Source organism: Danio aesculapii, chromosome 6 (assembly GCF_903798145.1).
Source record: "Danio aesculapii chromosome 6, fDanAes4.1, whole genome shotgun sequence".
Lineage (NCBI taxonomy): Eukaryota > Metazoa > Chordata > Actinopteri > Cypriniformes > Danionidae > Danio > Danio aesculapii.
In genome coordinates, this window is record NC_079440.1 from 55,515,417 (window position 1) to 55,537,359 (window position 21,943).

The 21,943-nt window shown below is 35.7% G+C and overlaps 4 protein-coding genes across 4 annotated transcripts; all 4 read left to right on the top strand.

Annotated features, from left to right (window-relative positions):
* The first annotated feature begins 38 nt into the window (after positions 1-38).
* or90b1 (odorant receptor, family 90, subfamily B, member 1) lies at positions 39-983 on the top strand. Its single transcript, XM_056460750.1, has one exon. It carries the CDS (start codon positions 39-41, stop codon positions 981-983), a length of 945 nt encoding a protein of 314 aa, XP_056316725.1.
* Positions 984-5,539: 4,556 nt separating this feature from the next.
* LOC130230232 (odorant receptor 131-2-like) lies at positions 5,540-6,463 on the top strand. Its single transcript, XM_056459182.1, has one exon. The coding sequence runs from the start codon at positions 5,540-5,542 to the stop codon at positions 6,461-6,463; it is 924 nt and encodes a 307-aa protein (XP_056315157.1).
* Positions 6,464-14,874: 8,411 nt separating this feature from the next.
* Positions 14,875-15,810, top strand: LOC130230233 (odorant receptor 131-2). Its single transcript, XM_056459183.1, has one exon. It carries the CDS (start codon positions 14,887-14,889, stop codon positions 15,808-15,810), a length of 924 nt encoding a protein of 307 aa, XP_056315158.1. The 5' UTR covers positions 14,875-14,886.
* A 4,517-nt stretch (positions 15,811-20,327) lies between these two features.
* On the top strand, positions 20,328-21,275 carry or90h4 (odorant receptor, family 90, subfamily H, member 4). Its single transcript, XM_056459213.1, has one exon. It carries the CDS (start codon positions 20,328-20,330, stop codon positions 21,273-21,275), a length of 948 nt encoding a protein of 315 aa, XP_056315188.1.
* Positions 21,276-21,943: the final 668 nt, after the last annotated feature.

Genomic DNA, 21,943 nt, shown 5'->3' on the forward strand with positions numbered 1-21,943 from the left:
AGAGAACAAAAACAACAGCGGTCATTTTTTTTTTCAAAATGACCACAACGAACTCTACAAGGTATCTATATAGTCTACAAGAGCAATATTCAGATTCATTTGCAAAAAATTTTACAGTCGTCCTCCTTGCTGTCATAATTGTCTCCGTAAATGGAATGTTTGTACTCACATTTTTCAGGAGTTCAATTTTCTATACAGATCCAAGGTACATATTATATATTCACTTGGTTATGAATGACATGCTAATGGTTTGCATTACTGTAATGCTTTTTGTGATGGCTTATGCATGGCAAAATGTACCTATCCCGTTCTGTGTTACACTGCTAATAATATCATCAGCAACCCATAAGAACACTCCTCTGACTTTGGCTGGCATGGCCATTGAGCGTTACATTGCCGTCTGCAAACCACTGCATCACCATCAGATTTGCACAGTGCGCAGGACGTACATCCTCATCTCTCTCATATGGAGTGTTGGAGTTTTACCTGGATTGGCTGACTTGATCCTCCTTTCAAGTGTTCGTCCTTTATCCATTTCATCAACAGTTATTTCTTGTAGTGCCTCAATTTTGTATATCACACCATATCATGAAGTCGAAAACAAATGTATGAATGGTCTTTATTCCTCTGTTGTGTGGCTAATACTAATATACACGTATTGCCAAGTGTTAATCGCTGCCAAAAAGGCCTCCACTAATAAATCCTCAGCAAAAAAAGCCCAAAGCACCATCCTGCTACATGGAGCACAGCTTATGCTCTGTATGCTGTCCTATATTAGTGCTGTCGTAGACAAGATATTTGTCCCACTTTCACCTATAGATCGAGCAAGATTAACCTTTTTAAATTATCTTCTAACCAATATAATACCACGATTGCTTACTCCCCTGATTTATGGTGTTCGGGATAAACATTTGAACAAACACATGAAGGGACTTTTATCATGCAGATTACACTCTGCAAAGGTCGGATCAGACAAATGCTGAGAAAAAAAAAGAATATAAGTTTCCCACTCATGTAAAAGTTAACTAAAAGTTTAAGTTAACTTAATGAAACGTGTCTTCCTGTGCTATTAATTAACAGTGTTTAGTTTTAAACAATACCTGCTATACAATTTTCACTGTGCAAAACAATCACTGTATGGTTCACACTTTACAATAAGGTTTCAGTAGTTAATGTACTGTATTTACTAAACTGAACTAATTATCAATAATACTTGTACAGAATTGATTAATCATAGTACAACATTTACTAAGATCTAAATTCCTGCTTATTAACATTAATGCTCAACTGTAATTTCATTAACTAATGTTAACTAACATGAACAGATACTGTAATATATATATCGTACATTGTTTGTTCATGTTAGTAAATGCATTAATAAACACTAAAACAATCTTATTGTAATGTGTTACCATTGTATGTCTCCCATGATTTTTAAATTGACAGTGACTCCATGTGTATAAGATAGCACACTTGAAATGAATGAACTGTAAATAATGTTTACAATAAAACACACTGTCAATGTTGTATTATGATTTGGCAAATCATTGTTAACTATACACTTCTCATTTTTGTTGTTGTATAAATATATAAATGTGTATATATACATACACACACACACACGTGTGTGTGTGTGTATATATATATATATATATATATATATATATATATATATATATATATATATATATATATATATACAGTTGAAGTCAGAATTATTAGCCTCTTTTGTATTTTTTTTTTCTTTTTTAAATATTTCCCAAATGATGTTTAACAGAGCAGGAAAATTTTCACAGTATGACTGATATTTTTTCTTCTGGAGAAAGTCTTATTTGTAATATTTTGGCTAGTATAAAAGCAGTTATTATTTTTTAAACACCATTTTAAGGTCAAAATTATTAGCCCCTTTAAGCTACAGTATATATTTTTTCGATAGTCTACAGAACAAACCGTCATTATACAATAACTTGCCTAATTACCCTAACCTGCCTAGTTAACCTAATTAACCTAGTTAAGCCTTTAAATGTCACTTTAAGCTGTATAGAAGTGTCTTAAAAAATATCTAGTAAAATATTATTTACTGTCATCATGACAAAGATAAAATAAATCAGTTATTTCCTAGTGTGTTGTGTAATTACGTTTCATTTCTGTAGTAGTTTTTTACTTTATTATTGTTGCTCTGGGATCGACACGGTGGCTTAGTGGTTAGCACTCTTGCCTTACAGCAAGAAGGTCGCTAGTTTGAGGTCCAGCTTGGTCAGTTGGCGTTTCTGTGTGGAGTTTGCATGTTCTCCCCGTGTTTGCATGGGTTTGCCCCCGGGTTCCCCCACAGTCCTAAGACGCGCTATAGGTGAATTGAATAAACTAAATTTGCCGTAGTGTATGTGTGTGTATGGATGTTTCCCAGTACTGGGTTGCAGCTGGAAGGAAATCACCTGTGTAAAACATATGCTGGATAAGTTGGCGGTTCATTCCACTGTGGAATCCTCTGCTGTATAAAGGGACTAAGCTGAAGGAAAATGAATGAGTGAATGAATTGTTGCTCTGGTTATATATTCATTCACTTCCGAGGACCATGCATTTTGTCATGTTTTCTTTTTCACAATTTCTTTTTACTGAATCATTGTAATACATTGACAAGAATGAAATATTATAAATGTGGTTCATGCTTCATGTTTGAACAGAAAACTGTGACAGAATGTGCATAAACAACAGCACTGGTATCTTCAAGACAAGATATGCTGACTCAATGGTCCAATCCAAGAAGATTATTAAAAGACCATCATTTATTCAAGGCAATTGCAACAATGCAGGTTGTATAAATGATTATAATGTTGATGTAAATTATGTATAAACTTTCATTTGAGTAAAATGAAAACTTAATGCTCATTCATTAATGCCTACGAAATAAATTCAATTCAATTCAATTCACCTTTATTTGTATAGCGCTTATACAATGAAGATTGTGTCAAAGCAGCTTCACATAAAAGGTCACAGTAAATAGGAACAGTGTAGTTCAGATTGTAGTGTTTAAATTCAGTTCAGTTGAGCTCAAATAAACATGCCAAATTTTGACCACTTTAATGATAGCAAAGCCCTTTCAAATGAATACACTTTTATCATTTTGTCCAGTTTTGAAACATAATCCAGCCATTACTTAAAAATCTCTGAAAGTCATGGACAGGCCTTCACACAGTCCAAACCTCAATATGATTGAGGCCGTCTAATATTTAAACAGCCTAAACATCAAGAACTTTGGTATGACTGACAGATTATTATTAAATTTAAGGTTAGCACTAAACAGCGAGAAGGTCACTGGTTTGAGTTCCAGTTGGGTCAGTTGCCATTTCTGTGTAGAGTTTTTATGTTCTCCCCATGTTCACATGGGTTTCCTCAGGGTGCTCCGGTGTCCCCCACAGTCCAAAGTGCATCCACTGTGTAAAACATATGCTGGATAAGTTGGCAGTTCATTCCGCTGTGGTGACTTCTGATATATATGGGACTACGCCGAATAAATGATTGAAATCACCATATTATAATTCATAAAATGGACTGATTTCACACCTACTGAACCAAAGATTGTCCATATAAATCTACCTGTTTTCTTTGTGAGACCTTTGTTGTGGTCTGATTGATAAAATATGCATAGAAACCTCCCTCAAAGGGAACGTGCACCAGAATACCTTTTATTAAATTTATTAATAATGGCTCAGATGATGATTTAAAGTTGTTTGAATTCGATTTTATTTATAGCCGTGCACATTTTCGCATCACAACTTTTGCATGTGCACTTTTCCTAACCCAGGTTCATTCTGAAAATTTACCCCTATATACATTTCTGGAGAGCGCCAAATACATCCCAGGAGGTACATTTTTTTCCAGGTTTTTTTTTGCAAATCCACCAGAGGCCGCTGTGTATGCTTTGTCAAGTTTATTTATAAACTAATCTCAAGAAGATCACGTGCTTATGATTGCTTGCAGCCGGTCAGTTTCCTCCCACCGTCCAAAAACATGCAGCTTAATTTAATTGACTAATTCAAATCATCTATCCAAATAGGCATGCTCCTAGTAAGTAGTTATCTCTTAAGAGCAATCACTATCTGTTCATTAGCTACTACAGCAGGGGAGTTCTCTATCTACCTGAGCTCAAACTCCCCTCTTGCCTTGAAAACGGGAGGGAGCCCCGGGCTCGAGAATCTTATGAGCTCAGGGTTCTCTCCTGGGACAGCAATCATCAGCTAAGTGTAAACTCTTGAATTTGAGATCTCAAATTGTTCTCATTCGCGCCTGTTCTTCCCGTGTACATCCACCAGGGGCCACTGTCGACTAACTGACTGACTGACCAGCCGACCGATATAAACCCACCACTCCCTTTCCCTAAACCCAACCGATAGTGTTTTAAAAAGCACTGATTGACCAGCGCCCACCCACTTCCCTTAATCCAACCGACAGTGTTTTCAAAAGCAATTCAGAAAAAGAAAAGCCCCTTAAAGTTTTCAGATTTTACCACATTCTCACCGTGTGATTTACTTGTTTATTTTGCTTACGGAGGTAAGTGGTCAGCTGCTAGCGCGAAAAGGAACAGCATCATACCGTCCTGTACCGTTGTTTTAAAATCGAAATGCAGTCATATACTTCTGGCCACATAATTTGCGCTCTCCAGAATGTATATAGGGCTACGTTTTCAGAATATGTTGTCTTTTCCGCAACATTGCAACGTTCTGACACATTTTGGAAACAACATTGATAACTACACAATTATTCATTCATTCATTTTCTTTTCGGCTTAGTCCCTTTATGAATCCGGGGTCGCCACAGCGGTATGAACCACCAACTAATCCAGCACGTTTTTACGCAGCGGATGCCCTTCCAGCTGCAACCCATCTCTGGGAAACATCCACACACACTCATACACTACGGACAATTTAGCCTTTCCAATTCACCTGTACCGCATGTCTTTGGATTGTAGGGGAAACCGGAGCACCCGGAGGAAACCCACGAGAACGCAGGAAGAACATGCAAACTCCACACAGAAATGCCAACTGACTTAGCCAAGACTCGAACCAGCAATCTTCTTGCTGTGAGGCGACAGCACTACCTACTGCGCCACTGCGTCGCCACTAGATAGATAGATAGATAGATAGATAAATAGATAGATAGATAGATAGATAGATAGATAGATAGATAGATAGATAGATAGATAGATAGATAGATAGATACGGAGAAAGCTTCTGTTATAAAATGTGTTGTGTTTCTTGCATGTGATGTCATACTACATGAAAATAACATCATGTGCCATCTTGTAATTCCTAGGGCAATTACTGTAAGATCTTTTTTTTCCTTCCACCAATCATAAATATCACATGAGCACTATACTAATTACTTGTGAGCTTCAGACTGCCCACAAAGCAGAACCAGGTATTTTGCTGCAAGGTAAGTCTATCAATAAGACTTCATATAAAGGAATCAATTACGTTTATAATAGTGACATTTGCTTACCGCTTTGTGTTTCAGAACCTGGTTTAAATAGAACCACAATATGAACTCCACAATCTGGATTGTGGATAGCTATGAAGAAGCTCTGGCCAAGAACATTGTGATTGTTTGTCTTGGATTTATCATTAATGTCATTAATGGAATGCTAGTGGTGACTTTCTTTTCCAATCCAATGTTTTCAAGAGACTCCAGATACATCTTATACATTCACCTAGTAATCAATGACATGCTCATGATATGCGTATCAGTGATTTTATATGTGTTGACCTACACTGCACCCCTTGTAAATGCTTCATTGTGTAGCATATTGTTGGTTCTTGGAACAACCACGTTCATGATCACTCCTTTAAATCTGGCCGGTATGGCCATTGAACGATTCATTGCTATCTGTAAACCACTGCATCACTTACAGATTTGCACACCACAAAGAACCTACATCTTTATATGCTTGCTATGGCTTGTAGGAGTTATTCCTTCTCTGGCGGATATCATTATTTCATTTTCAATCCAACCTATATCTTTCTTCAGGTCTTCAGTACTTTGCTATCCAGTCAGTTTCTTTCCTTCTAAAGCACACAAGGATCGCACCACTGCTTCGCAGGTCATCTATATGTCATTGGTGTGGATAATTCTCATTTACACATACTGCAGAGTCCTGTTCACTGCCAAAAGGGCCATTTCAAAAGGTTCAGTAAATAAGGCTCGGAGTACGATATTGCTGCATGGTATCCAGTTACTGCTTTGTATGCTCTCATACATTGCTCCTGTATTGGATATGATCGTTACTCCTTTTTTTCCTGTTCACAGAACAAAAATCACTTTCTTTAATTATCTAATAACAAATATACTGCCAAGATTGCTCAGTCCTTTGATTTATGGAGTCCGAGACCAAAGGTTTCTAAAACAATTGAAGGAATACTTTACTTGTAGAGTTGTTATTGTAAAGATCCTGCCATCAAAATTATGATTATACATTTTATGAACAAACAATATGCTCACTTTTTTGCATTTCTTTTTAAAATGACGATATTTGTTTGAAATTTGAGAACATAAGTGACTGTACAGTTACGCAAAAAGTGCTTAGACACTTAAATCAAACCTGAAAATGTATGAATATCATCAAATAAGACTACAAAAGTCTCACACTATGATTTGAAAATGGTAAATTATCTGGTACGACTTCACTTTAGGTAATGATTCACAGTATTAAACTATTAACTAACACTGCTAGCTTAATAAACTGCTAATTAGCTGTTTATTGATACATAGAAAGGTAGAAGTTGAGATTATGTTTTGGGTACACTCTCAGAAATAAATGTACAGGTGCTGTCACTGGGGCAATACCTTTTCAAAAGGTACATACTGTATGTGTACCTGAAGGGTCCACAGTGGTCCCTCAAAGGTACTTTTTAGGTACATTTGTTCACTATTATGCACCTTTGAGGTACCACTGTGGACTCTTTGGGTACAAATATGTATCTTTTGAAAAAGGTACTGTCGCAGTGACAGCTCCTGTACTTTTATATCTAAGAGTGTCGGATATTGGGGATGTAAAATAAGATCATACTTTATAACTACACTGAAAAAAGGGTTGCATGCAAAACTGTTGCAAACAATTTGATTGTGTTGACTTTAAACAAACAAATTAAATTGAGCAATGTTCAACTTAATTTGTTTGTTTAAATTCAGCCCAAATAAATTGTTTACAACCGCTTAACTTAAAAAAATGGAATCATCTTTGAATAATTTTTTCAGTGTACTAATGAATGTCCTAATAATAGCCAGGCAATAAGCCAGTAGTTACTAGCATGAATTGTGACCAAAGCTAAAGTGTTACCAAGTAATTTACTCAAAACTGACCTCACTTTTGAGAGACATTTTATTCAATTTATTTTAATCTGCTGCTCTTTTCCTGATTATTAATTGAAGTAGGAAACTATTTCCTATCAAGTTTGCATTGGTATTGTTAATAGAAAAAAAAAACATGCACTGTGGCAAAAACATTTCAATTGACATGTTAGTCGCCACATATTTTTAACCTTGTTGCAGAATTTGAAACAATTGCACTGCATACAGTATGACACATGCTGGATATTACCATTACACACTATTTCTTTGTACTTGTAAATAATTCCCACTTGCATTAAATAGTAAACTGGGACTTTTCTGAGATCTATTAGTTGTGCTATTTGACCACTGCAGGTTACTATGGTGTAATACAGTTCTATGTGGAGTGCAATATGTCTTGAAAAGCAGTATTATTGTAATAATTCAAAGCTTTTTTATTAAGGTATGTTTATTCACTGGGTCTGATTATAATGCCATTGTCAATACTGTTCACATTCTCATAATTGTAGTTAATAATGCCTGGATTCATTAGCAGTGGCCTGGTTATAAATAAATTATGTGGTATAAATTGTGATTACTAAGTTGTAAGGTTTTTCTCAAATAAATGTTCTCAAAATAAATGTCATTGTGAGCTAGTTCACTGTGTTGGCTAATACAGTGCCCCAATAGTTCGACATGCCTTAGTAGGTTAAATAAGTGGGTAATGACTAAAAAGTCCACACAATGTGCTGAAAAGAATATGCAAATAATTTTAGTATTATTAGCCCTCCTGTTTATTTTTTCCCCCAATTTCTGTTTAATGGAGAGATTTTTTCAACACATTTTTAAATATAATAGTTTTAATAACTTATTTCTAATAACTGATTTATTTTATCTTTGTCATGATGACAGTAAATAATATTTGACTAGATATTTTTCAAGACACTTCTATACAGCTTAAAGTGACATTTAAAGGCTTAACTAGGTTAATTATAACTAGGCAGGTTAGGGTAATTAGGAAAGTTATTGTATAATGATGGTTTGTTCTGTAGACTATCGAACAAATATATAGCTTAAAGGGGCTAATAATTTTGACCTGCTTTTATTCTAGCTGAAATAAAACAAATAAGACTTTCTCCAGAAGATTTTTTTTTATCAGACACACTGAAAATTTCCTTGCTCTGTTAAACATCATTTGGGAAATATTTAAAAAGAAAAAAATGCAATGGGGGCTAATAATTCTGACTTCAACTGTATATTTCTGTTCATTTTGAATGAGGTTAACAATAATTGAGTGCCGGCCTTCACGGTTACAATATGACTTTGATATGATTTTTGCACGCTCAAAAATGATTTTGCTGCTTGTTTAAACTACGTTGTAAAAATGAGCTAAAACAACACAATTCTTGAGATTTTTTTTGGGATAACTTAATTGTTTAATGTTCAATCCACTTGAATTTAGGTTAACTTAAAGGATTTGTGTTGGAACAACATGAATGAATTGTGTGAAACCCTGCATTTTTTACAGTGCATTATCCAAAACCCATATAACATTTTTATAATAATTTTTGATTTGCTATACCCAAAATGTTTCTAATAATGTTGAAATTAAGACGATTTTAAAGAGTGACAGAGTCTGTGATTTGTGTCACCTGTCATATCTGGTTCATTCAATTATTTTTCTTTGGTGTAGTCTCTATTTCAGAGATTGCCACAGTGGAACAAACCGCCAACTATTCCTGCATATGATTTACACAGCGGATGTCCTTCCAGCCGCAACCCAGTACTGGAAAATACCCATACACACTCATCCGCGCACACACACACATACACTACAGCCAATTTAGTTTATTCATTTCACCTATACTGCATGTCTTTGGACTGTGGGGGGAACCGGAGCACCCGGAGGAAACACGCCAATATGGGGAGAACATGTAAACGCCAACTAACCCAGCCGGGACTCAAAGCAGTGACCTTTTTGCTGTAAGGCAACTGTGCTAACCACTGAGCCATTGTGTCACCCTCTCATTTTTATTCTCAAATAGTTTTTGAAACTAGACAAAGTGCAGCCTTTTAAAGTAAGTGTGTATCTAGCAAGAAACTCATTCATTATCATTTGCTGCAGGTCATCAAAAATAACTCAAAATGAAAACAGGGGGAATTTAAACAACCCAAGAGGATTTTAGAACAAGAGGAGGTAAAATAAGCCATAACTGTAACCGTAATGTTAGAACTTTCAGCACACATCATTATCTCATCCTTGATTTATTTATGGAGGCTAAAGCAACAACTTCCATGATTCCTCACTTCTTTATGGCCTTGTCAAGCTACAACATTATTATTATTATAAATAAGAGTGAAATGTACATTTTTAGCATTTAAGAGTCTTCCATATTGCCAACCCAGGCTCATTCTGATTACGTACCCCTATATACATTTCTGGAGAGAGCGAAATACATCCAAGGAGCTACTTATTTTGCAATTTTTTTTTTTCAAGAATCCACCAGAGGCCCCTGCGTGTGCTTTTTGAGATCTCAAATTTCTTTCTCGGGTGCCATTCGCGCCTGCTCTTCTCATGTAAATCCACCAGAGGCTGCTTCTCGACTGACTGATTGACCGACTGATTGATGCCCCACGCACCCCCTTCCCTAAAACCAACTGATAGAGTTTTAAAAAGCATCAATTGACCAGCACCCACCCCCTTCCCTAAACCTGACAGGGTTTTCAAAAGTAATCCAGAAAAAGAAAATCTCTCGCGACAGACTGATTTTTACCACGTTTTCAGATTTTACTATATTCTCACCCTGTTATTTACTTGTTTATATTATTTTTTGTCTTCTGTTTTTGTCTTACTTGCTTTCTAGTACCGTTCTTCACTGAACTCAAAGCCTGTCGTTGTGGTCAACTCTGCACTGTGTCTCAAGTCTGTCGACATATGTAGCAAGCCACTGGGTAAACTGGTAACATCTGAAAAGCCGTCCATATGGAGTTAAGCGGTCAGCTGGTAAGCGCTAATAGGAACGGGGTCATACCAGCCTGTAGCATTCGTTTTAAAGACTAAATGCAACCATACGTACCACTAGCTACATAATTTGCGATCTCCAGAAATGTATATAGGGGTACATTTTCAACATGAGCCTATGTTGCATATTGCACAATGACATCTTTGATTTTCCTCTGAAAAATATCAACCATGTGATGTTTTTTCATTAGATTTCATATTTCTGCAATGCATACAAAAAGGCAAGTAATTTATTACTATTCGACCACTCAGAACACTCGTCTAGTTGCTTCATAGTATGTTCAACAGTTTGCGTGATGTCAGAGTTGTTGTCAAGCTCTGGTAATTTGCAATGATGTAATGAATGCCAATATTAGATGACCCTTGTTTCAGACTTAATATTCATGATCTCTGCCCTTTCCACAAACCATAAATAACAAAGTAGCACAATACTGAATAAAACTCATCTGAGCTCTGCTTACAATACAGAACCATTTCACCTGCTAAAGGTAAGCTTATATAGATTAAGGGTGGGGGTAATAATATATAAAGTTGAAGTCAGAATTATTAGCCCCCCTTTGAATTTTTGTTTCTTTTTTTAAATATTTCCTATATGATGTTTAACAGAGCAAGGAAATTTTTATAGTATGTCTGATAATATTTTTTCTTCTGGAGAAAATCTTATTTGTTTTATTTCGGATAAAATAAAAGCAGTTTTTAATTTTTTAATAAACATTTTAAGGTAAAAATTATTAGCCCCTTTAAGCTATATATTTTTTGATAGTCTACAGAACAAACCATCAATATACAATAACTTGCCTATATACCCTAACCTGCCTAGTCCTAAATAACCTAGTTAAGCCTTTAAATGCCACTTTAAGTTGTGTAGAAGTGTTTTAAAAATTATCTAATCAAGTATTATTTACTGTCATCATGGCAAAAATAAAATAAATCAGTTATTAGAAATGAGTTATTAAAACTATTATGTTTAGAAATGTGTTGAAAAAATCTTCTCTCCATTAAAACAGAAATTGGGGAAAAATAAACAGGAGGACTAATTAGTAAAGGGGGCTAATAATTATGATTTCAACTGTATAATGATTCTTATAACTCTGGACCACTCTTATGTTGGACGGCTATTTTTTAAAGAATAGCCAAAAAAAAACAAGTATGAGTCAAAACTTTCGATCTTTATTTTATGTCAAAAATCATAACAGTGAGTAAGGATCAACTTCCATGAAGTCATTTAGTAATTTATGCTCCATAAATATATTAAAATATAATTTTTATTATTAATATGCATTGATAAAAATGAAATTTTCTCAGAATTTTGATCGATTTTTAACTCTCTTTGCCGATTTTTAAATTGTTGTATCAAATATTGTCTTATGTTTCACTGCTATTTTTTGAATAGCCAAAAATACGTCTATGAGTCAAAACCTTCGATTTTTATTTGATGTTAAAAATATAATGATTCTTATAACTCTGGACCACTCTTATGTTGGACGGCTATTTTTTAAAGAATAGCCAAAAGAAACAAGTATGAGTCAAAACTTTCGATCTTTATTTTATGTCAAAAATCATAACAGTAAGTAAAGATCAACTTCCATAAAATCCTTTAGTAAATTTTGCTCCATAAATATATTAAAACTTGTCTTTTGAGTATTATTATGCATTGATAAAACTTAATTTGGCTGTCTTCTCAGAATTTTGGATTTATTTTTAAGCTAATAAATTGTTTATCTTAGCCAAATACTGTCTTATGTTGAACGGCTATTTTTCGAGGAATAGTCAAAAATACATTTATAAATGAAATCTTTTGATTTTTATTTGATGGTAAAAATCATTAGAATATTACAGCAAGTAAAGATTAAATTCCATAAAGTCATTTAGTAAATTTTGCTCCATAAATATGTTGAAACTTATCTTTTGAGTATTATTATGCATTGATAAAACTTAATTTGGCTGTTTTCTCAGAATTTTGATTTATTTTAAGGCTAATAAATTGTTTATCTTAGCCAAATATTGTCTTATGTTGAACGGCCATTTTTCGAGGAATAGTCGAAAATACATTTATGAATGAAATCTTTTGATTTTTATTTGATGGTAAAAATCATTAGAATATTACAGTAAGTACAGATTAAATTACATGAAGTCATTTAGTAATTTTTGATCCATAAATGTGTTAAAACGTATCTATTGATTAATAATATGCACAGATAAAAACTTAATTTGCCTGTTTTCTCAGAATTTTGATTTATTTTAAACCTAATAAATTGTTGTATCTTAGCCATAACAATAGTTTTTTCGAGGAATAGTCAAAAATACATGTACTGTATGAGTTACAGTACATCATTTGATTTTTATTTAATGTCAAAAATATTACAGCAAGTAAAGATTAAATTCCATTTAGTCATTTAGTAAATTTTGCTCCATAAATATGTTAAAACTTAAGTTTTGGTTATTAATATCCATTGATAAAGACTTAATTTGCCTGTTTTCTCAGAATTTTGATTTATTTTAAACTCTCATTGCATATTTTTAAATTGTAGCCAAATATTGTCTTATGTTGAATGGCTGTTTTTTGAGGAATAGTCAAAAATACATGTACTGGATGAGTCAAAACTTTCAATTTTGCTCCATAATTATATTAAAACTTATTTTTTTATTATTAATATACACTGATAAAGACCTTTATTTCCCTGTTTTCACCTTACTTTGATTTACTATTAACCCTCATCGCAGATTTTCAAATCATTGTATATCAGCCAAATATTTTCCTGTCCTAACCAACATTCATCAATAGAACACTTATTAATCCAGCTTCCAGGTGACAACAAATCTCAATTTCCCCCAAAAATTCACACATATGACTGGTGTTGTGACACAGGGTGACATTTTGTGACATATATGCAGAGATGTATAAAGTACTAGAGACCCAGACTTAAGTAAAAGTACAAGTACTCTATCAAAAAGTGACTTGAGTAGAAGTAAAAGTGCTCTTTAAGCACCATACTTAAGTGGAAGTACTAAAGTATTCAAGATTTTTTGTACTTAAGTATTGCAAGTAGTTTATTTCGAAATTTACTACTCAAGTACTGAAAGTAAAAGTACAAGTATTGTGTAATGTAGTTATTAAAGAAAGCAGTCAAAAGACATCATATTGTTTTGTTTATTTTAAATCTCTTTTTTGGGGGCACGTCATTAAGCAGAACGAAAAGAAACATGACTTTTTCTCTCACGCTTGAACCACAGATCTGACAGATTATAACAGCTTTAACACACACCTTTCAAAGTTGTGTGTCACAAAAACAGTCCATAATCCACTCAAAATGCTATTAAAACCCATTTTTGGAGCACAATTTACTGGTTGTAAACGCTGTAAACGAACGTTCTAATTCACTTGATTTTGATTTTATTGTAAAAAAAGAAAACGTGTATATTACTGTGTTAAATGAAAATCTGAAATATTTTATGGCTTATGGCTATGATTTAGTATTCAAAAATGTTTCATTTTGATTATGTTTTAATTAAATTGGTCTTAAACTTCATATTTTTATAGTATATTTATTCATTTTGGTACTTTTACCATAAACCAACATCTCAACCATTTGGTAGAGGCTGATATTTTAGAAATTATGGGATGTGTTGGGGGAAAATGTATTGATTGTGTTAACTAGCGACATTAGGAGTTAAGAAATGCAATAAATAAAAAAATTCTATTGGTTTTTTCTTGGTGTGACAGTTAAATGGTTACTTGTAATAAAATTGTGTCCTTTAATACAGCAGTAATATATATGAACTGTACCCTTAATTTGACCCGCTCAAAGAAAACACTCTTTCTGAATGTATCAAACAAAACTCATGCACAGAAGACAGCATGAGCATTTACAGCAAATAAATGCCTGCCTTTTAAACGCTGACAGGCGAGGTCTTACACCCCTTTGATTGGTTATTGTCTTCACCTTCTCAACAGAAAGGGCTGCTATCGGCTTAGAAATAAAAGCGTTGTTCACTGATGGCGGGAAGAACAGCCGCGGTTACAGTCTATGTATGTATAATACGCGGTTATCACAGGTAATCTATAAAGTTACCTCACAAACAGGCCAGCGGGTCAAATGTCCAAAGTGAGAGAGGCAGAGATGGAGTCTCACAACATTTCTCTGTAGTAGTGAAATAGCGGCTTGTGTGCTGTGCCGCCTTCACTCGCCCTCGCGCCTCCGTCCTTCGCCATACTATTGCGACACCGCACATAGAAGATAAATGACGTCAGTACGTAATAACCCATTATGATCTATTACTGAACCGATATCGACCATTTTGACACCTCTAGTAACGAGTAACGATGCAGCTCATAAAAAATCTATCGGAGTAAAAGTATTAAACTCATGGAAAATATGTACTTAAGTAAAAGTGGAAGTAGGAGAAAAAAACAATACTCCAGTAAAGTACAGATACTGCCTTTTAGTACTTAAGTACAGTAGTGAAGTAGTTCTACTTCGTTACTATACATCTCTGCATATATGCGTGTTTTAACAATAGTCCTCTTTTCTCATCCAGAAATGAACACGACGATCTGGATTGTGGATAGCTATGAAGAAGCTCTCGCCAAGAACATTGTGACTGTTTGCCTTGGATTTATCATTAATGTCATTAACGGCATGCTAGTAGTGACTTTCTTCTCCAATTCAACATTTTCAAGAGACTCCAGATACATCTTATACATTCACCTAGTAATCAATGACATGCTCATGATATGTGTATCAGTGGCACTGTATGTGTTGACCTACGCTTCACCAGTAGTAAACGCTTCATTGTGCTGTATGCTGGAAACCCTTGGTAGAGTCACTTTCATGATCACTCCTTTGAATCTGGCCGGTATGGCCATCGAACGCTTCATTGCTGTCTGTAAACCACTGCATCACTCTCAGATCTGCACACCACAACGAACGCATTTATTTATATGCTTTCTATGGGGTTTAGGAGCTACACATTCAATGGTTGATATCATTATTCTGTTTATAACTCAATCGTTATCTTTCTTCAGGTCATTGATATCTTGCTACCCAACATATGTGTTCCCTACCAAGGCTCATAAAGACCACACCACTGCTTCACAGGTCATATATATGTCAATGGTGTGGGTCATTGTAATTTATACTTATTTCAGAGTCATGTTTGCTGCCAGAAAGGCCGTTTCAAAGGGTTCAGCAAACAAAGCTCGCAGTACGATTTTACTGCATGGTGTCCAGTTAATTCTTTGTATGCTTTCCTATGTCACACCTTTTATGTACACTGTGATTATACCGCTTTTTCCTCTACAGAGAACTAAGATAACCTTCTGTATTTTTGTGTTCACAAATATTATGCCAAGATTACTGAGCCCTTTGATATATGGAGTCAGAGACCAGAAGTTTGTGAAGCAAATGAAGGAATACTTTACATGTAAGGTTTTTATTGTGAAGATTGTGCCATCAAAATTATGATTTTCTTTTATTTGGCTAGATTTTATTAAGAAATAACTATTTGTTTGCATTTTTGTTTATGACATTTGTTAACTGATCACAGCGGTCTATGCTGTTAATGTGAATCAAAAGAAAAACCACAAACTCTGGAATATATAATGTTAACAGTTTAATAAGAATACATTTATTAATGGAATACAGGTATTCAAAGCAGAACTGATTCATTCATTCATTTTCTTATTGGCTTAGTTCCTTTATTAATCAGGGGTCACCAAAGCGGAATGAACCGCCAACTTATCCAGCATATGTTATACGCAGCGGATGCCCTTCCAGGCGCAACTCATCACTGGGAAACAGCTATACACTCTCATACATATACGGACAATTTAGCTTACCCAAATCACCTGTACCGCATGTCTTTGGACTGTGGGGGAAACCGGAGCACCCGGATTAAACCCACACTAACACGGGGAGAACATGCAAACACAGGCTCAAACCAGCGACCTTCTTGCTGTGAGGTGACATCGCTACCCACTGCGCAACTAGCAGAATTGATTTTTAGGATTAATTGATTAATGGTTGATCTGTATGTTAATACAGGAGATTGTCACCAGTGATGAGTATAGCTTGTGATGTCACATCACAGGAAATCTGAAACAGAGTATTTTCAGCATAAATAAATATAATATTTTTATTATTATTATTGAACTTATTTAGTCATGGGAGAGTCAACTCAGAATCATTTTGAAAACATAGCCATGGAGAGTGCCAAATACGTCCCAGGACCTGTTTTTTTGCAGTTTTTATTTTTGCGATTCCACCAGAGGCCGCTGTGTTGCTTTTTCAGATCTCAAATTTCTCTCACGAGTTCCATTTGTGCCTGCTCTTCTCGCGAAAATCCACCAGAGGCTGCTGTTGACTGACAGATCGACTAATCGATTGATTGACCCACCCTCCTCCTTCCCTAAACCCAACCAATAGTGTTTTAAAAAGCAATCCAGAAAAAGAAAAACCCTCAGGGCAGCTTGATTTTTACGTTTTTTAGATTTTACCACATTCTCACCCTGTTATTTACTTGTTTATTTTGTTTTTTGTCTTTTGTTTTTGTCTTACCTGCTTTCTGGAACCGTTCTTTGCTGGACTCAAACACCGTTGTCGTGGTCAACTCCTCTCTGCATCTCAAGTTCGCCAACGTACACGGCAAGCCACTGGACAAACAGTGGGAATCCATCCATACGAAGGTAAGCGGTTAGCTGCTAGCGCGAAAAGGAATGGCGTCATACCGCCCATAGCATTCATTTTAATTATAAAAAATGAACCTCCAGAAATGTATATCGGGCTACATTTTCAGAATGAGCCTATGTTGGGGAGAGTGAGTGCACATTTGAGCCTTATTGGCTCGAGATTTCCATCTTTGTTCACTTTTATTTTTAGCTGTAAAAACAGCTTGTTATGCAGTTTGATATTGTAAACTGGTATTTTCTTATAATACAAATTTCTTATAACACACTTGCTTGTAGTTCGCCGTTTACTTCTGTTTGTTATTCATAATCATTTCGCCCCATTGGCAAATGAATCAAAACCACTAAAACAACCGCGGAAAAGAGCTTATATCTGCAATACATACAGTAATTATACAAAGGAACTGTTAGTGGTCATAGAATTAAAGGTCCCATGAAATTAAAATAAAGTTTTTAGATGTTAGTATCAGTAATATTCATTTTTAGGATGTCTATAAGTTAGTGTGCTACAAAACAGTGACAAAATTGGCTTTTAGAAGATATATATACATGTGTAACGTGTGTTGGTCTCTAGATGTAAACTTTCCAGTTCTCACCACACGCAGTCTGGTGGGTTCTTTGGCTTAGCGGCAAGGATGACACACGGAACTCAATCGGCAGGTATTAACCCGTGATTTATTAAACATTTAGGGTGAACATCATAACTCAGCCATAACAGATTACCTCGTGCGATTTCTCTCTCTCTCTCTCTCTCTCTCTCTCTCTCTCTCTCTCTCTCTCTCTCTCTCTCTCTCTCTCTCTCTCTCTCTCTCTCTCGCATCTCTCGTGCGCGCCGGCGCGATCTCACTCGCGGGTCTCTAATCCCGCAATACTATTCCCGAACTTATTTAAAGGTACAGAACATTAGTTTCACTTCAAATTTCACTCCTTACACATGTAAAGCTGCGGTCACATGGGGCTTTGTGTATGCGAAATTCTGTCGTACTGCGCTGCGAAAAGGGGCGGGATTAAACAAGATGATTAAGCTGCGGTCACACTGGGCTTTTCTACCAATAGACTTACATTCATACGCACGCGAATGCGTCAGACCGGAAACGCAGGGTCATGCGTTAAGTATCGCAGCTCGCTGCGGTGCAAGCTTTAAGCTACGGTCACACTGGGCTTTGTGTGTGCGAAATTCTGTCCTATGGCGCTGCGAAAAGAGGCGGGATTAAACAAGATGATTAGACATTTAAAAAAGCCAGCGATTGCTCCATATTTTAAATTTCTGTCCAGAGGTTGTGTTTTAATCCTCGATTGGTCTCACGCAGTCAAGTGATGCGATTTTGCAGGTCAGAGTTCACCAAGCTTGAACTTTGCACCGCAACGAGCTGCGAAACTTAACGCATGACCCTGCGTTTCCGGTCTGACGCATTCGCGTGCGTATTAATGGAAGTCATTTGGAGGAAAAGCCCAGTGTGACCGCAGCTTAAAGTGTATAATTTCTCACTTCCACCCAAACTGATCAACAGCTTTATTCACGTCACCTCACACTACAGTTTCTCTTTGCATCATAACCAATCAAATGCTCTCTAGTGTCTGACATGCCCCGTCCCCTTCAAGACACTTTTAATTTGCTTTTCATTTGATGAGCTTGAGCTCAACCACTCTCACTGGCAGAGTGATAAAATAAAACACAATTGGCTGTTTTTTAAAAGGGAGGAGTATGCTACAGTATGTCCCGCCCTCTCTTTGTGTTTTGGTTGAGATTACGCCAAACATCAAATAAAAATGCATATTTCGAAGCACTTCACAGGACCTTTAAATGCTATTGTAAGGAGGGGGGAGGTTTTTTTATAGAGAGAAGAGTGTTTCTACAGGTGGTCTGTCAAACCCACTCACCTGTGTGAAGCTCACTTCATAAATGCAAAATATTTTTGGATTTGGATTATTTGTCTCCTAAGGGATAGTTCACTCAAACATTTAGTCATTATTTACTCATTCTTTACTTTTTTCTTGTTTGACTTTTTCTGTTGAACACAAAAGAATAATTCGAATAATGCTGAAACCTGTAACCATTGACTTCCATAGTATTTCTTTTTCCTACTAAGAATGTCAATGGAAACAGCCCAGCAGGCACACAACGTCATAAGACATTAATATTTGGTTAGATTTAGGAGGACGTCAGGTGACCAAAATTCAATGTTTAGCTAGCGTCTAAGGACAACGATTTTTTGACGTCCAATAAAGATGTCAAATTATGTTGATATTTGGTTGATTTTAGGTTGTTTTGGTAAGCGACCAAAATCTAACATCATATTGACGTAAAATATTGAAAATTATCCATCAGGCATGGCAACCAATATCCAATGTCTGATAGACCTACTGTTGTAAGATATACACACAACATCATACTGTTGCATTAGATGTTGATATTTGATTGATTTTTGTTTGGACGTTGGACATTGACGTCGGCCTGAAGTTAGGTTCTGACGTCAACCCCACTTTCATTTCCAAACAAAATGCAACATCCTATGACGTTGCGGTACAATATCAATCTGACATGTTGACATCCTGCCCCTGCTGGGAGGTTTTCATCTTTCTTCAAAATAACTTCTTTTGAGTTCAACAGAGGTGTCATGGTGGCGCAGTGGGTAGCATGATCGCCTCAGAGCAAGAAGGTTGCTGGTTCGAGCCCTGACTGGGTCAATTGGCATTTCTGTGTGGAGTTTGCATGTTCTCCCCGAGTTGGCGTGGGTTTCCTCCAGGTGCTCTGGTTTCCCCCACAGTACAAAGACATGCACTATAGGTGAATTGAAAAAGTTAAATTGGACGTAGTATATGTGTGTGAATGCAGGGTGTATGGGTGTTTCCCAGTGTGGGGTTGCGGCTGAAAGGGAATACACTGCGTAAAACATATGTTGAATAAATTGGTGGTTCATTCTGCTGTGGCGACCCCTGATTAATGAAGCCAAAAAGAAAATGAATGAATAAATGAGTTCAACAGAATAAAGTAACTCATAAAGATTTGGAACCATTGAGTGAGAGTAAATGTTAAGTAAAATGTCATTTTTCAGTTCAACTATCCCTTTAAGACCTGAGGTTATTAGTCTCTTAGGAATAACATGCTCAATATTCATGATCTCTGTCCTTTCCATAACATAAAGCAGTCTGATTAAAGCTTGTGAATTCCAGACTTCTCAGTCTAGGTATGCTCAAGGTAAGTCAAATTAAGCCATTTTGCAAGATTGCTAATAGACAAACATCTACCTTTGTTTAAAATGATAAATCTCAATACCTGATTGAACCACATGTACGATGAGCAGTTTTCTGTTTTCTCCAATAGAAATGAACACAACGGTCTGGATTGTGGATAACTATCAGGAAGCGATCACCAAGCACATTGTGATTGTTTTTCTTGCTCTTATTGTAAATGTCATTAACGGAATGCTAGTGGTGACTTTCTTCTCCAGTCACATATTTTCAAGAGACTCCAGATACATCTTATACATTAACCTGGTCATTAATGACATGCTCATGATATGTGCATCAGTGGCAATATATGTGTTGACCTACACTGCACCAGTTGTAAATGCTTCAATATGTTATATTCTGATGTCTCTTAGTAAAGTGTTCTTCATGATCACTCCTTTGAATCTAGCCGGTATGGCCATCGAACGCTTCATTGCTGTCTGTAAACCTCTGCATCACTCTCAGATCTGCACACCGCAAAGAACCTACATCTTTGTATGCTTGCTCTGGGGTATAGCAGCTATACGTTCTGTTGTAGATATAATGATTTCACTGCTAACCCAACCCATATCTTTTTTCAGATCATTTGTTCCTTGCTACCCAACGTATGTGTTCCCTTCAAAAGCCCACGATGACCACAACATTGCTTCACAGGTCATCTGTATGTCAATGGTGTGGATAATTATCAGTTACACATACTGCCTAGTCCTGTTCGCTGCCAGAAAGGCCGTTTCAAAGGGTTCAGCAAACAAAGCTCGCAGTACGATATTACTGCATGGTGTCCAGTTACTGCTTTGTATGCTTTCTTATGTCACACCTTTTATGTACACTGTGATTATACCGCTTTTTCCTCTACAGAGAACTAATATTGCTTTCTGTATTTATGTGTTCACCAACATTATGCCAAGATTACTGAGCCCTTTGATATATGGAGTCAGAGACCAGAAGTTTGTGAAACAAATGAAGGAAATCTTTACATGTAAAGTTATAATTCTAAAGATTGTGCCGTCATAAATATGACAAGATTTGTTTTGGTCATACGGGTCTAGATTCTTGAATGATATATTGGCCAATTATAAGAAATTAAAATTATTTTTTATATATAATTTTTTTTGGAGGGTGGGGGGGTGGGTGGTCTGCACTGCGATGCTTAAAGATAACTTAAATATGTACATATATATGTTTACATGAAAATATTTGGACATGGGACCATCCTGTATAAATCATTCAAGTTGTTGGTTTAATGGTGTGAACATTTATGTGTGTATTATTTTGGTGTGTAGTCAATTTATACAGTATATATAGTTGAAGTCAGGATTATTAGCCCCCCTGAATTATTAGCCCCCCTGTTTATTTTTCCCTCAATTTCTGTTTAACGGAGAGAAGATTTTTTCAACATATTTTATCTTTGCCATGATGACAGTAAATAATATTTAACTAGATATTTTTCAAGACACTTCTATACAGCTTAAAGTGACATTTAAAGGCTTAACTAGGTTAATTAGGTTAACTAGGCAGGTTAGGGTAATTAGGCAAGTTATTGTATAATGATTGTTCTGTAGACAGTCGAAAAATATGTATAGCTTAAAGGGGCTAATCATTTTGATCTTAAAATAGATTTAAAAAAAGTAAAAACTGATTTTATCCTAGCCGAAATAAACAAATAAGACTTTCTCCAGAAG